This window comes from Delphinus delphis, chromosome 3 (genome assembly GCF_949987515.2).
Source record: "Delphinus delphis chromosome 3, mDelDel1.2, whole genome shotgun sequence".
NCBI lineage: Eukaryota > Metazoa > Chordata > Mammalia > Artiodactyla > Delphinidae > Delphinus > Delphinus delphis.
Window position 1 is genome coordinate 127,252,838 of NC_082685.1, and position 13,808 is coordinate 127,266,645.

The following is a 13,808-nucleotide window of genomic DNA, read 5'->3' on the forward strand; positions in this document are numbered from 1 at the left end:
AGACCGGCCATGTGAGCGTGTACACTGGCTCATCCTCTCTCTCTCCTCTTCCTCTGCATCTGCTTCTCTCTGTCCCTCTCCCAGCAGCCTCTCCAGAGAGTTAGCATGGGCTTCCTCCTAGCGTGGCAGTCTCAGGATAGTCGGGCTTTCTTACAAGGTGGCTCAGGGAGCCCGACAGCATGTTCACGGAGGCCAGGGTGAGAGCTGCGGTACTTCCTGTGACGGCCTCCACAGTCAGGCCGCGTCCCTTGTTGGTTACACAAGCCAGCTCAGATGCAGTGTAGGGCAGCGTGGCTCATTAGGAGGCATCTTTGGAGAGCAGCTACTACGGTAAACAATTTTACAGATGAGGAAACTGACACACTAAGAAGAGGGAATAAAGGATTTGAACTCAGAGTCTGGTTCTTAGGACCTGGGTGAACTTGGGAAAATCATTGTCTCTCTAGGTATCCCGTTATATGGAAATGAGGAAATTGGAGGAGAGGATGTTGAAGGTACTTCCATTTCTCTCAGCCTTTAAGCCTTTGGATTTAGATGATGGGCCTGGGAATGAAAGGAACAGACTAAGTGAAAAGGCATTCTGTAGAAGACAGTAGTTTGAAACAGTGTTGGTGGAGGGAAGGTACGGGGTGGATGGGGAACACGTAAGGGTTACTCAAGGATTCAGTTGTATCATTGTATGAAACATCTAACAGTGTTCAACTCACATGGAACACCTATTGAACAGCAGGAAAGAGTCATAGATTTCAGTCTGGGACACTGGAATATGGGCCCACTGAAGGAAATGGGAGTAGTCATAATAAGCACTGCTTTAAGTAGAAAAATGGATCCACCAATTTTGAAAGAGTTTGAGATGACTAGCAGGGCATTCCAACGGGAAGACTATCTTTTAGTCATTTGGAAATAAGGTGCAAAAATTCAGGTTAGAAGTGGTCGTTAGAGAGTGTTGGCCCTCCGAGAGAGTCTTTGTGGATATCCCAAATTAGAGCATGAAGAGAAGAAGGCAACAAAGGTATGGTCAGAGAAGTGGGAAGAAAACCTTCATAAAGAAGCTGCAGGTCTTGGGAGTGAGGGAGAGGGGAGAGGGTGGTCAAACAGTGTTGAACGCTTCAGAGAAGTTGAGGAGAATGAGAGACTAGTGAAAGGGGAGCACCTCTGTATTCTTCCAGAAGCAGTTTTAGTGGAGTATTGGGGGTTTAGCATCTTTCTTTTGTAGAGGATTAAGAGGAACTTAGGAAATGAATACAGTGGGTGTGAACTGCAGCTGAGGACTTTGGCAGCAGAGGACCAATAGAAGCTCAAAGAGGCAGGGATTACCTGGCTGTTTCTGATGAGGGTGTGCTGTCTGCGAGGGACATACCTGATGCAGGAAGACTGAGCAGTCACCCAGTCAGCAAGTCATAGACGTGCCGAGCAGTAGGTACAAACTGAGATGGAGGGGAGGTAGAATGGACAGAACTTCATGCTGAAATAGAGTAAAAGCTAGATTCCCCTCATTTCTTATCTGTAAGACCTCTTTAGTATAAAAGTTACAGAATAATGCTGTCCCAAACCAAGTAAGAAAGATCCTTTTTTCCCAGAGGAATTTAGATTTCTTATTTAGCTCTTCTTGTAAAAGGCCTGGTTACTCTTGAGCTCAATTCTGTATTCTTAAGAGCCACTCTATACCTTTACACAGTCATAAACATGTTCTCTTCTGATCAAAATACAGATCCTGAAATCTGTACACAGGACACTGCATTCTTTAACCATACACAGTGCATTAGCTCTCAGGGTTTTTTTTTTCCCCCACAATCAGATTTATAATAAATCATCCCCACCCTTAGATTTTTAAGATTGTGGAGCTCAACCATATATAACAATAGAAACAAAAGGAGCTGAGAATAGCAATGCCACACAGGTGAGGAAATGTATCACTTCCATTTATGAATTCTGGACATTAATCGTATTTTATAATTACAGTATGCTGTTATGTTGGACTGAGGAAGGAACTTCAGCTATATCTGTGTTACCGGGGAAACCACTTGTTTTGGATTTGACAGAGGGAGACAATTAAAATGCCTGATTGCCATTTTTAGAGCAGCTTTTATTTTATTTATTTATTTATTTATTTATTTTAATTTTTACAGCAGCTTTTATTTTGAAGAGAAATCAGAGAATATTGAAATTCATAGAAATGACTCTGAAAGGATTGGCAATTCTTATTTAAGAATGAACTATGAATTATGTAGAGTTTTATGGTGGTTATTCATCACTGTGAGAGGGGAAGCCCATTCATCTTTTCATGCGGCAGCCTCAGCTATAGGGATACCATTATTAAATGGCGTTTACCAGAGGTGAGGAGGAAAACCTCCTCCCCAGAGGTTCACCCTTGCCAACCAATCACAGAGCAACCTGGGCCTGGTCCACACCCCCTGCCCTGTTAGACCCAGGGACGCAGTGTGATTGGTGCATAGTTGGGGTTTTATGGGAGGGGTTTCTTGTCACTCTTCCTGGCTTCCCTGCAGTTCCTTATTTGGTAGCTTTTGACAGAACTAGTCTTTCTTGCAGCTAAGCATCTTGACATACATTATTCATTAAGCCCTGGAGCTCAGGGAGAGAAAGATGCAGACCCTTAGATCTTTAGATGTTTCTTTATCACAGGAATTGTCTTTATTCAGAATAGTGGTTGAATTCTGTTGCATTCTGGAGTTTTACAAATGGAATGCATTCAATGGGAAACCAACTGGATGGGATCTAATACGAGGCTTTCTTATGTGTACTTAATTACCAAAAATCTTTAAAAACCTACATACTCTGTGCTTGTGGAGATTGTTAAAGTATCAAGGTTTTGAAGATACACATATTTTAGAATTTATTGTCTCTCTATATAATCAATCAAAAATGCCTGAAGCAAACTATTTACTGTCAGTATCTTGGGGCTACATAAAGGTAAGATTTATTTAGCCTTTGTAAACTCCTGATTACTCTGAGTACATAACTAATAATTTTAATAAATTACAATGGAGTTAAGCTTTCTAAGCAATCTTTTATTTTTTCCTTAGATATAAACTACAGAAGAAATGTGGGTTTTTAGTGGTCAAGATAAGGAGAAATTGTAGAACTTTTATTAGTTATAATTTGCATGTTAAAATAGCTTTTTAATGTTCAGCGTTTCTTCTGTTTTGTCATGTGGTATAAATTTGAGTTATTCTTTTAAGTATCAAGGTAATTAAATTCATTGGAAATAAATACTTGGGCTAAATTATAACTGGTACATGGGCTCTAATTAGTATGTAGCACTTAAAGTTTATAAAAATTAATTTGTAGCTTTTTCTAAAAATCTGTACTGCTTTTACCTGATGAAGAGTATGTTTTTTTTCACCTTTGGATATAAAGCTCTAGATGACATTAAAGTTGACATCACTTGACGTTTCAGGTGATATCTTATTAAAATGAACACTTGATCCTCTATTTGTAAAACTGGAAGATGTAAATTTATATGATACTGCTATTTTTGTTAATCTCAAAAAATGAATTAGTACACTACATTTAATAAAATTGTGTTCCTGCTTGGCAAGCTTCTTACACATGCCCTGTGGTAATGCTAACCTGGTGATCCTAGCTGTTTAATAGAAACCTGAAGTAGAAAAACCTTTTTCAGTCCTAAAGGAGGCATCACTTCAGAAATTAGAATTTATTCTGGAATATTTGAACAAATCACAATACACATTTTTAAAGAATCCTTTTCCATTACTTTAAGGACGCTCAGATTGTAATACTTTGCACTTTCTTTGTTTCTTTTTAAAGGAGAATTTCCTCTTTCCTGTGAGATTTACTCGCATTCTAAGCAAACTTATTTCAGTTTTTGTTGTCTGAATAGTCATGATTTTCCACCTCCCTTTAAATCTAGATGGTCCAGATTTTCGTAATTTTCATTATTTGAATTTTGCTAGCCATTTCTTAGTTTAAAATGTTTTTTAAATATAGAAAAATGTGGAGAATAATAAAGAAGCCCCCTCCCTCCAGTCTCCCTAGAAGTCATTTCTTAGCTTTTAGACAGTTCATATTTGATAGCTTTTTAAAGGGCTTCACGTTTGTGTTATAATTATGAATAATACCTTCAGGGATCTAAACACAGAATTTTAGTGCTTTTTGAGCAAATGTTTGCTGGAAAGCTTTATGCTTTTAATACCATATTGCTAAAAACACTTAGGAAGGACCAATATAAATGCATTTAGTCTTATTATGTATTTTGAAAGATTTATTTTTATATAGCTAATACAGTATTTATTTTAGCTTTTAATGCTGATATCCACCAAAGTTGTAGTGTATCACAGTGCAGCATATTCAAATGATTTTTAGCAGAATGTTGTGGGGAAAAATAAACATTTACTTAATATTTAAACTTTACCACTTTCTTAATTATATAGTAGAGGATATATAATGTACCCAGTAGCACATTGGCATGAGGGGGAAGTACAGGGATTAAATTTAAGAATACTTTAATTTTGTTTTATTATTTAATTTTGTTTCATGCACAGTCTTAAATATAGAACATAAATTGGAAAACTGGAGTTTAAAAAAGCAATATACAGTATTCAATTCAACTGCACTTTCACTTTCTTTTATGCTTTAAATTTGCTGCATACAGACATTCTGATGCATGATGAGAACAAAGGATTTGAAAGCATTCACTTAGAGATCTTCCTCTGTTTTTCTTTGTTGCAACAATAATTCTACATATTATTTCAGACTATTTAGAGACCAGAAACAATCAGAATAACTCATCAGCCAAAAATATTTAGAGTCACTTTTAAAGATATCTAAATGCTCAATTAAATTGCTCTGCATTTTGCAACCAGTTCTTTTGAAAAGCAGTTCTGTATTTTGTCACTTATTGACAACCCATAACAGTGTTCCTGAAAAAGTACATTTTATTACCTTTTCTAATCATTTTCCCCCTCATGGCAATTAAATATCATTATCTTAATAAATGGTATGTAGTTATCTTAAAATGAGAGAAATTCCACTTACGTTTTAAAATGATTGTTGAATGGTTAAGTTTATTGTTCTTTAGCACGTCCTGCTGTGCACTCCAAGACCAAACTGTAAGAGCAACTACCAGTTGAGAAAACTCTGATGGTAATTTTTGTGGTTATTAATTTAGCTTCCCTGGACTGTATGTTTTATATCAATAGCACAAAAAGGAAGCCATATTAATTCCTCTTAGAAAGTGCCCTTGCGTTATAACTTAATTGACTCTCTGGAAATTGTCTTTAGGAAATCTCCCATACTCTTGGGAAAAAGAGGACTGCTTAAAATATTGTGTCATCTAATTATGTTGAAAGGAAATGTTGACTTCCTTGGAGCACCTCACAAGTGGGAGGGAGATAAGTGTGCCATGAAGGGTTTCTCCACCCATGCTTTTGAGTTTGGAACAAAGGCAGAAGGGTAGTCTGGGAATATATGTGTATGAATCAGAAATAATCAGTAGAATATAATCTGTCATTTATCAGTCTGTACAGTAGAATCCTTCCACTGGCATTTTTTTTGCCTCAGTTATCTGTACCAACTGGCTATTTTGATGAGTTGTGTAATCAAACTGACAGGAAAAGACACCTCGTTCTTCATATTCTGACAGATAAATCCAATAATTTGTGTGGCATATCTGCAGATACCAAGCAGTTTTTCTGCTTGGGCGTATGGCATCATATTCCTCCTACCAGGTTGCTTACAAGTTAGAAGGTGTCTCTATAGAAAAACTGGGCTCCTATCTAACTTTTCCAGGGGCACCAACTCCCCCACACCCCACGGAGGTTGCATCGTTTTTTAGTTACATTGAGAGAAATTCACGGAGGGCAGGTGGACAGTGGTTCCTGTATAGCACACTGTAGAAATGCGAGGAGTGGCTGATAGCCTTACCTATTCCCCCAGCTTTTAAGAAAGGACTTTGTCATGACCAGGCAGTTCTTAATAGCAACTTTTATCTCATAGCACAGACAATTCAGGTCAAAGAAATATTTCATTAAATATATGTTTAAGATATTTAGCAGACTCTCTTGAATATATATTTGCCCAAAGAGTAGATTTTTTCCAAGAGTAAAATTTCATTCATTAAACAGGATTTAATTACCTTTGTGCCTTATGTGTGGTATTATTGTTATATTTTTGAAGCATGGTGACCACTTCTTATATGAATAATACCCTAATTATTTTTTGGAATTGGTAAGAGAGCTAGATATTTAGATATATATTTTGTGTGAGCATAAGTGTAGTTAGATCTTCCATCCATTTGCCCTGCAATGATAAAAATCAGCTATCACTATAAAAGGGCCCAGGAAACTGGGAGATAGAAAGAACTCAATGTTGAGCACCCACTGTGTGCCAGTGCGAGTTAAATAATCTAATACATCCCTGGTTGATAGCCTATAATTTACTTAAGAAAACATAACTTTATAAAAAGATCAGCAGAAAATTTTTTGAACACTATTGGAAATGTCTTCATGAACATTCTTGGAAGGTTCCAAATTTTATGTTTCCCCCAGCGGATCATAATATATAATGCTCAGTGAAAATAAGCAGTAACCCATGTTTCGTACACTACGTGATGCCAGTTTTAAAAATATATATACATCCTTGTGACTTATTTATTTTATAACTGGTTGTTTGTACCTCTTAATCCCCTTCTCTTATTTTGCCTATCCCTTACCCTGCCCCCCACTCTGGCAACCACTAGTTTTTCTGTATTTGCGAGTCTGTTTCTGTTTTGTTATATTTGATCATTTGTTTTGTTTTTTAGCTTCCACATATAAGTGAAAACATACAGTATTTGTCTTTCTCTGACTTCTTTCATTTAGCATAGCACCCTTCAGGTCCATCCATTTGTCACAAATGGCAAGATTCCATTCTTTTTTATGGTTGAGTAATATTCCACCGGGTATGTGTGTCTATATATATATAGAGAGAGAGAGAGAGACACACACACACATATATATGAGAGATATATATATATATATCATAAGATGTAATGTACAGCACAGAGAATATAGACAATAAAATTACAATAACTTTGTATGGTACAGAATCTATAAAATGTTTAGTCACTCTGTTGTGTACCTGAAACTCATATGATATTTTTAAGTCAACTGTACTTCAACAAGTATATATATACAAATGAAAAAAAAGGCATAGAAGGAAATATAGCTATTTATATATGGTTATTAGCAGTGGGACAGTGGGGTTGTACATGAGTTCTAATTTTTTCTATATAGCTTTCTAGATTTTTTATATCCCATATGCATTTTATAACCAGAGCAAGTTATAAAAAAAAATACACAAAGAAAGTGAACTTTGTGTTCCTGAGTTTGAGAATAACCTCTCTCAACCTGTAAGTTAAACAACCAGAGGCATTTCTATTGGTTGTAGCCAGTTCTTCTGTTTTGACTGCAAGAGAATGCTAATATGCATTTATTGTATTCAAAAGTCTGTTGAGGGCTTCCCTGGTGGCACAGTAGTTGAGAGTCCGCCTGCCGATGCAGGGGACACGGGTTTGTGCCCTGGTCCAGGAAGATCCCACATGCCGCGGAGCGGCTGGGCCCGTGAGCCATGGCCGTTGAGCCTGCGCGTCCGGAGCCTGTGCTCCGCAACGGGAGAGACCACAACAGTGAGAGGCCCGCGTACCGCTTAAAAAAAAAAAAAAAGTCTGTTGAAATTTTTTTTTGATCTCTCTCAGTAATTTACAGTGATAAATTCTTATATCTAATCTAGGTGGTCAGTAAGATTAACTCTGGAAGCTATTTGCCAAATTATCTTGAATTAGAACACCTTGGTATGAATTATGCAGAGAATCAAGATTTTTTTAAAAATTCTAATAAAGTAATTAAATACTGAGTTAGAATTACATTTTAGACATTACTAAACAATGAACTCACTACTCTCTTTTTCCAGACTTAAATGAGGATTTATGGGGAAATTCAGAATTTTAAAGGCTACTAAATATTAGAGTAATATGTGACTTTTTTGGATTAAGTATCTAATAGTTACTGTATGTTAGTGTATGTTAAGAGAAATATTAAGGTATATTAAAAGGTCTATTTGGGTTACTTTGGAAGTCAAAGGAAGATACATTAAGAAGCAGTTGAAGTAGTTGAGAAAACCATAATTCAAAAAGAGTCATGTACCACAATGTTCATTGCAGCTCTATTTACAACAGCCAGGACATGGAAGCAACCTAAGTGTCCATCGACAGAGGAATGGATAAAGAAGATGTGGTATATATATACAATGAAGTATTACTCAGCCATACAAAGAAATGAAATTGAGTTATTTGTAGTGAGGTGGATGGACCTAGGGTCTGTCATACGGAGTGAAGTAAGTCAGAAAGAGAAAAACAAATACCATATTCTAACACATATATATGGAATCTAAAAAAAAAAATGGTTTTGAAGAACGTAGGGGCAGGACAGGAATAAAGACACAGATGTACAGACGTAGAGAATGGACTTGAGGACATGGGAATGGGGAAGGGTAAGCTGAGACAAAGTGAGAGAGTGGCATGGAGAGATATACACTACCAAATATAAAATAGGTAGCTAGTGGGAAGCAGCCGCGTAGCACAGGGAGATCAGCTCCGTGCTTTGTGACCACCTAGAGGGGTGGGATAGGGTGGATGGGAGGGAGATGCAAGAGAGAGGGGATATGGGGATATATGTATATGTATAGCTGATTCACTTTGTTATGAAGCAGAAACTAACACACCATTGTAAAGCAATTATACTCCAATAAAGATGTTTAAAAAAAAAAAAGAAGCAGTTGATGGATGGAAAAGCATAACATCATGGAGAATTCTGGATTTTGATAATGCCATGTAGTGGTGGTAGATAAATTCTAGGTGGTAGACAAATTTCTTTGGATAAAATAGGCACCGGAGCACCAGTAAAATAAATTGTGAAGCAGTGAAGTTTCAATTGAACAGGTCAATTTTCAATTGTTTTTATGGGACTTAGGAAGATTGGTAAATTCTGTGAATGTTTGAGAACCAATAAATCCCTACTTAGAAAAAACTTTACAAAGGAAATATCATATAGTATCTATTCAAATATTTTCTCCATAGTTCTGGGAGAGTATTCAAATAAATCTATTCAGTTTTACTTTGGGGGAAAAGACTACATTTTAACCTCTGACCAGTATACTTACTCATTTCTGCTAATGACAAATTAATTGATGAAAACATACCATGTTTTATTGTGTGGCAACCCTTTTGTATGTTTATAAATTAGTTTTTTCTCTTCTCTAAATACTAATAATGCATATTATTTTTTATGCCTTTTTTCCCCTTAATTAATGTCATCCTTGAGTGTCTCAATCTGTGCTGTCCAATATGGTAGCCCCTAGCTACATGTAACTATTGAAGTTTAAGTTAATTAAAATGAAATAAAATCCAGAGTTCAGCTCCTCATTTGCACTAGCCACATTTCAATTGCTTGATAGCCACATATGGCTAGTGGCTCCTGTAATGGATAGCAGAGATTATAGAATTTTTTCATCATTGTAGGAAGTTCTATTGGATGGGACTGATCTAAAGAGTCAGGACAGGTTAAAAATTCTTTGGCATATTTTCTGTATCTTAACATATGCTTATGTTATTTCACTTCAACTTTCCTCTTCTGTTATTTCATTTTATCTTTCTGTTTTTCAGTTTAAAAGGATGCTTAATCGAGAGCTCACCCATCTCTCTGAAATGAGTCGGTCTGGAAATCAAGTGTCAGAGTATATATCAAACACATTCTTAGGTGAGAATAACAATTTAAATGCAATTTTTTAAAGTTTTTTGCATTGTTTGTTTTTGGAAGCAGACTGGGGTGCAAACTTATTTTGGAAATAAGAGTTAGGAATTCCATTTGTTTTCATTCATCATATTAATAATTTGAGCCTCTAAGCTTTAGAACCTAAGGTGACAAAGGATGTGTTTTATCTTTTTGTTTTATTCAGGACTTCAGGGATTCTCTGAATTAAAGTTGTATATTGTCCGTTTTTCCAAAGTACTCAACGGTAAAATGTATCTTATAGAGAGATCTATTCATGCGTTCAACAAATTCTTGTTAAATGCCAGTCATTGCTGGGCACTAGGTATTTAATGATCAATTAGAAATGGTCCCTAAACTCAATGAGTTGATAGTCTAATGGGCACCATGCCTGGTAGACTGGAGAGACAGATAAATATAACACAAGAGCTTAAAAAAATGCTTGCTGATAATAGCTGACAGTATGGTGTACTGGGACACCACTACCCCACCCTCCATCCACAGAAAGAAAATGCAGTAAAGGAAAACCAATAACTTGAACACATCCTTGATCTGAATTTACTTTCAAAACAAAACTGTCGTAATAGCTAATTAGCACATTCACTAAACAGGCATTTATTGAACACACAGTCTGTGCAAGGACAAGTTAAAGGAGCTCACTGTCTTGAAATAGTGAATGAGTGTACTGAGACATCTGATGTCTTATTTGAAAACAACAAATTAGCTTTTGTGAATCTGATATTTAGTTATCAGATAATATTGGAGGTACTCTGTGCTCCCCATAAAACCTTATTGCATGATTCCCCCATCTCACTATCGTATAGAAAATGTAAACTAGCAGTAGCAATCTAAGTCCTTCACATACGCTGTGTATGCTCCCACAGAATGACCCATTTCAGTAAGCGGTTAGGTTCACACAGTGCTGTTTTTATATTCGTGCACGAAGTTTCTTCCATTTCAAAGTAGGTATTGAAACTGGAGTTCTTAATTGGCAAGAGCAGTGTTCTCACCACTAAGTGAATTTTAAATAGGAATGAAATCGATGAGCAGTGGAAATAACCAGTGTCTTTTGCCTTTTCCAAGTTTGCTATCGTAAGTTTTTCAAAAGACGTAATCACTGAATACATTTGATGTTAATTATTTTGCAGTGGAATTTATTTGCTTAATTTTGTGTTTGAGAGTTTCAAATTAAGTCCACATCGAATTATAAATACTCAACTTCTTTAAAAGGAGTTTTACTTGGAAATATTTCCTAGAATATATACTGATCAATTAAAATCCGCCATTATGCATGTTATAATAAAAAAAAACCCAGGTAGAATTAATAGTAAATGAAGAATTTTTTTTTTAATTTTTAAGATAAGCAACATGAAGTGGAAATTCCTTCTCCAACTCAGAAGGAAAAGGAGAAAAAGAAAAGGCCAATGTCTCAGATCAGTGGGGTCAAGAAATTGATGCACAGCTCCAGTTTGACTAATTCAAGCATCCCAAGGTTTGGGGTCAAAACTGAACAAGAAGACATCCTTGCCAAGGTAAGACGATTTCAAGTATCCTGATCAGAAATATGCAGTGAACTTTGATACCTTCTCTTTTAAATCAATGGAAAAGTTTATTAATTTGTGGGAGGTTTTTTGGAAGATGGGAAAGCGCTTTATAAAGCTCTTTCTAAATCACTTGGGTTTTATTAATATGTGGGTTTAGACAGGCAGTTTGGTGTTCTTTATTTTTGCATCTATATTTGATTCTTTGACCTTAAACAATTAAAAAGTCTTTTAGGAGAATAATTAAAGTTTTTGAGAGTAGGTTTTAACTATTGGAGAAATACTTTGAGATCAATATTTCAAGTATGTAAATATGTTTTATTGTCAGAGACATAAGGTTACGCAACACCATTCAGTTTCTAGTACGCTTAAGCGGATTTGCCTGAAGTTTGCCTGTACTTACATGGTGCATCATTACATTTAAAATGAATTGTTTTTTAATTTAATGATCTTTTCATTGAAGTCAGTAATTTTTAAATGATTGTGTTCATTGTTTCCTGTTCTACTTCTGCAATCAGATTTGTTCTATCTTTCGTTAACCCCAGGAACTAGAAGATGTGAACAAATGGGGTCTTCACGTTTTCAGAATAGCAGAGTTGTCTGGGAACCGGCCTTTGACTGTTATCATGCACACCATTTTTCAGGTAATGCAGTTAAGTTCTATCACCTCTCTTTTATTTGGTGTCATAACGTCCAGTCTGTGAATTGTGCATGCATTTTATCTTCTTCACTACTTACCCCCTTTGACTTATTTTGATAACTTTTTTCAAAATAAGGATACAGCAAGGTTAGCATATGGGTAAAACACAAATCAATTGTGTTATTTTTTCCATTGAAGAAAAAGATGTGATGTGGGCAAATTAAAGCAATTCATTAAAATAATAGTTTAAAAATCATCCACGTGATCCTGACTTGCATAGAGAATGGAGTGCTAACTTTACAAATTGAATAAGCCCTTTGCTGACTAATCTTAGTATGTAATTTCTTCAGTCACTGTCTTGTGGACTGCTCTCTTCTTCACATCGGTTTCTCATTCTTGTCAAGTTTTTGCCCCAGTTCAGTGTTAGGATTTATATGAGAAGTTGCAGCTATAGACACCCTGGGACTTGGAAGGGCAGCTCCAACCCTCGAGAGGATATTGTGTCTCACTTGTTTTGACCCAGTATCCTTGTCATTGGTGTTGTACTGAAGCTGCCTTCAGGATCCCGGGACACAGATACTTTGATAGTTGGCAGCTCATTCCTGACACCATATAACTTGAGAAAAGCATTGCTGGGCTCCAGAAGGACAAGTCGACTCTGGTTTTGCCCCTGAAGTCCCTGGATCATTCCCAAGGGTTTTCATTGTCTTCACTAGACATTGAGAGAGTGCTACTCCCATTTCTGGGTTATCCATAGGCGACACTGGGGGTGATATTTTGTTGTTGTTAACATACTGTATGGAAAATCTTTTCTATAAGGACAAAATGTTAAGAGAATTTCTTCTCCCGCAGGAACGGGATTTATTAAAAACATTTAAAATTCCAGTGGACACTTTAATTACATACCTAATGACCCTGGAAGATCATTACCACGCTGATGTGGCCTACCACAATAATATTCACGCTGCAGACGTCGTCCAGTCAACACACGTGCTGTTATCTACACCTGCTTTGGAGGTAAACCTGGTTTCTAAACCTTTGAAAACACTAACTTGCCACTCATAATGGTTTCTTCAACTTTTATACTGAAGGGTGCACAGGGCAAACAATAATCGACTTCACTAGAAATATTATTGAGTTATGGGAGCGAAATGTCATTGTGGTAAATAAACAGTTGAGTCTTTGATGAATTTTGTCTTTGATAATTAATCAAAGATTTAGGGGGCTTCCCTGGTGGCGCAGTGGTTGAGAGTCCGCCTGCCGATGCAGGGGACATGGGTTCGTGCCCCCGTCCAGGAAGATCCCACATGCCGCGGAGCGGCTGGGCCCGTGAGCCATGGCCACTGAGCCTGCGCGTCCGGACCGTGTGCTCCGCAACGGGAGAGGCCACAGCAGTGAGAGGCCCACATACCGCAAAAAAAAAAAAAAAAAAAAAAAAAAAGATTTAGGGATTCCTGTGTTTTATGATACCGCTTCTTTGAAATGATCTAGTGGACATTCCACAAAGCAAATCTGGCTTCCTCAGTTTTCAGTTAGTGTGGGGTTTTTTGGGAATTTAGCCTGAGGATTTTTTCATTTATAGTTCAAAGATGATTATTTTATAAAATATCAATACTAGCAATGCATTGGTATTTTTCATAGAACTTATTAGAAGGAAACACATCTTTAATGTTACCAGATCCTATGAAGTTGTTCCATTAAATGTTTAGTAAAGCAATTTCATTTCCTTCATTGTTTGGGAGAGTGATTCTCTTTGCTAATATATTTTATAGTTCAGATTGTTTCATTATAAAACTGTTACTATGTCATCGTTTGAGTGAGGAGTTCTCAGCTGGGGGTGAT

At 36.5% G+C, this 13,808-nt stretch overlaps 1 protein-coding gene across 3 annotated transcripts in view; it reads left to right on the top strand.

Annotated features, from left to right (window-relative positions):
* The window catches only part of PDE4D (phosphodiesterase 4D), a 560,837-nt gene that overhangs the window by 534,016 nt on the left and 13,013 nt on the right, over window positions 1–13,808 (top strand). For all 3 annotated transcript variants that reach the window (XM_060009455.1, XM_060009457.1, XM_060009458.1), the window contains 4 exons: window positions 9,680–9,773; window positions 11,145–11,317; window positions 11,872–11,970; window positions 12,819–12,983. In XM_060009455.1, coding sequence (XP_059865438.1) covers window positions 9,680–9,773; window positions 11,145–11,317; window positions 11,872–11,970; window positions 12,819–12,983 — 531 coding nt within the window. The remainder of the gene's footprint in view (window positions 1–9,679; window positions 9,774–11,144; window positions 11,318–11,871; window positions 11,971–12,818; window positions 12,984–13,808) is intronic.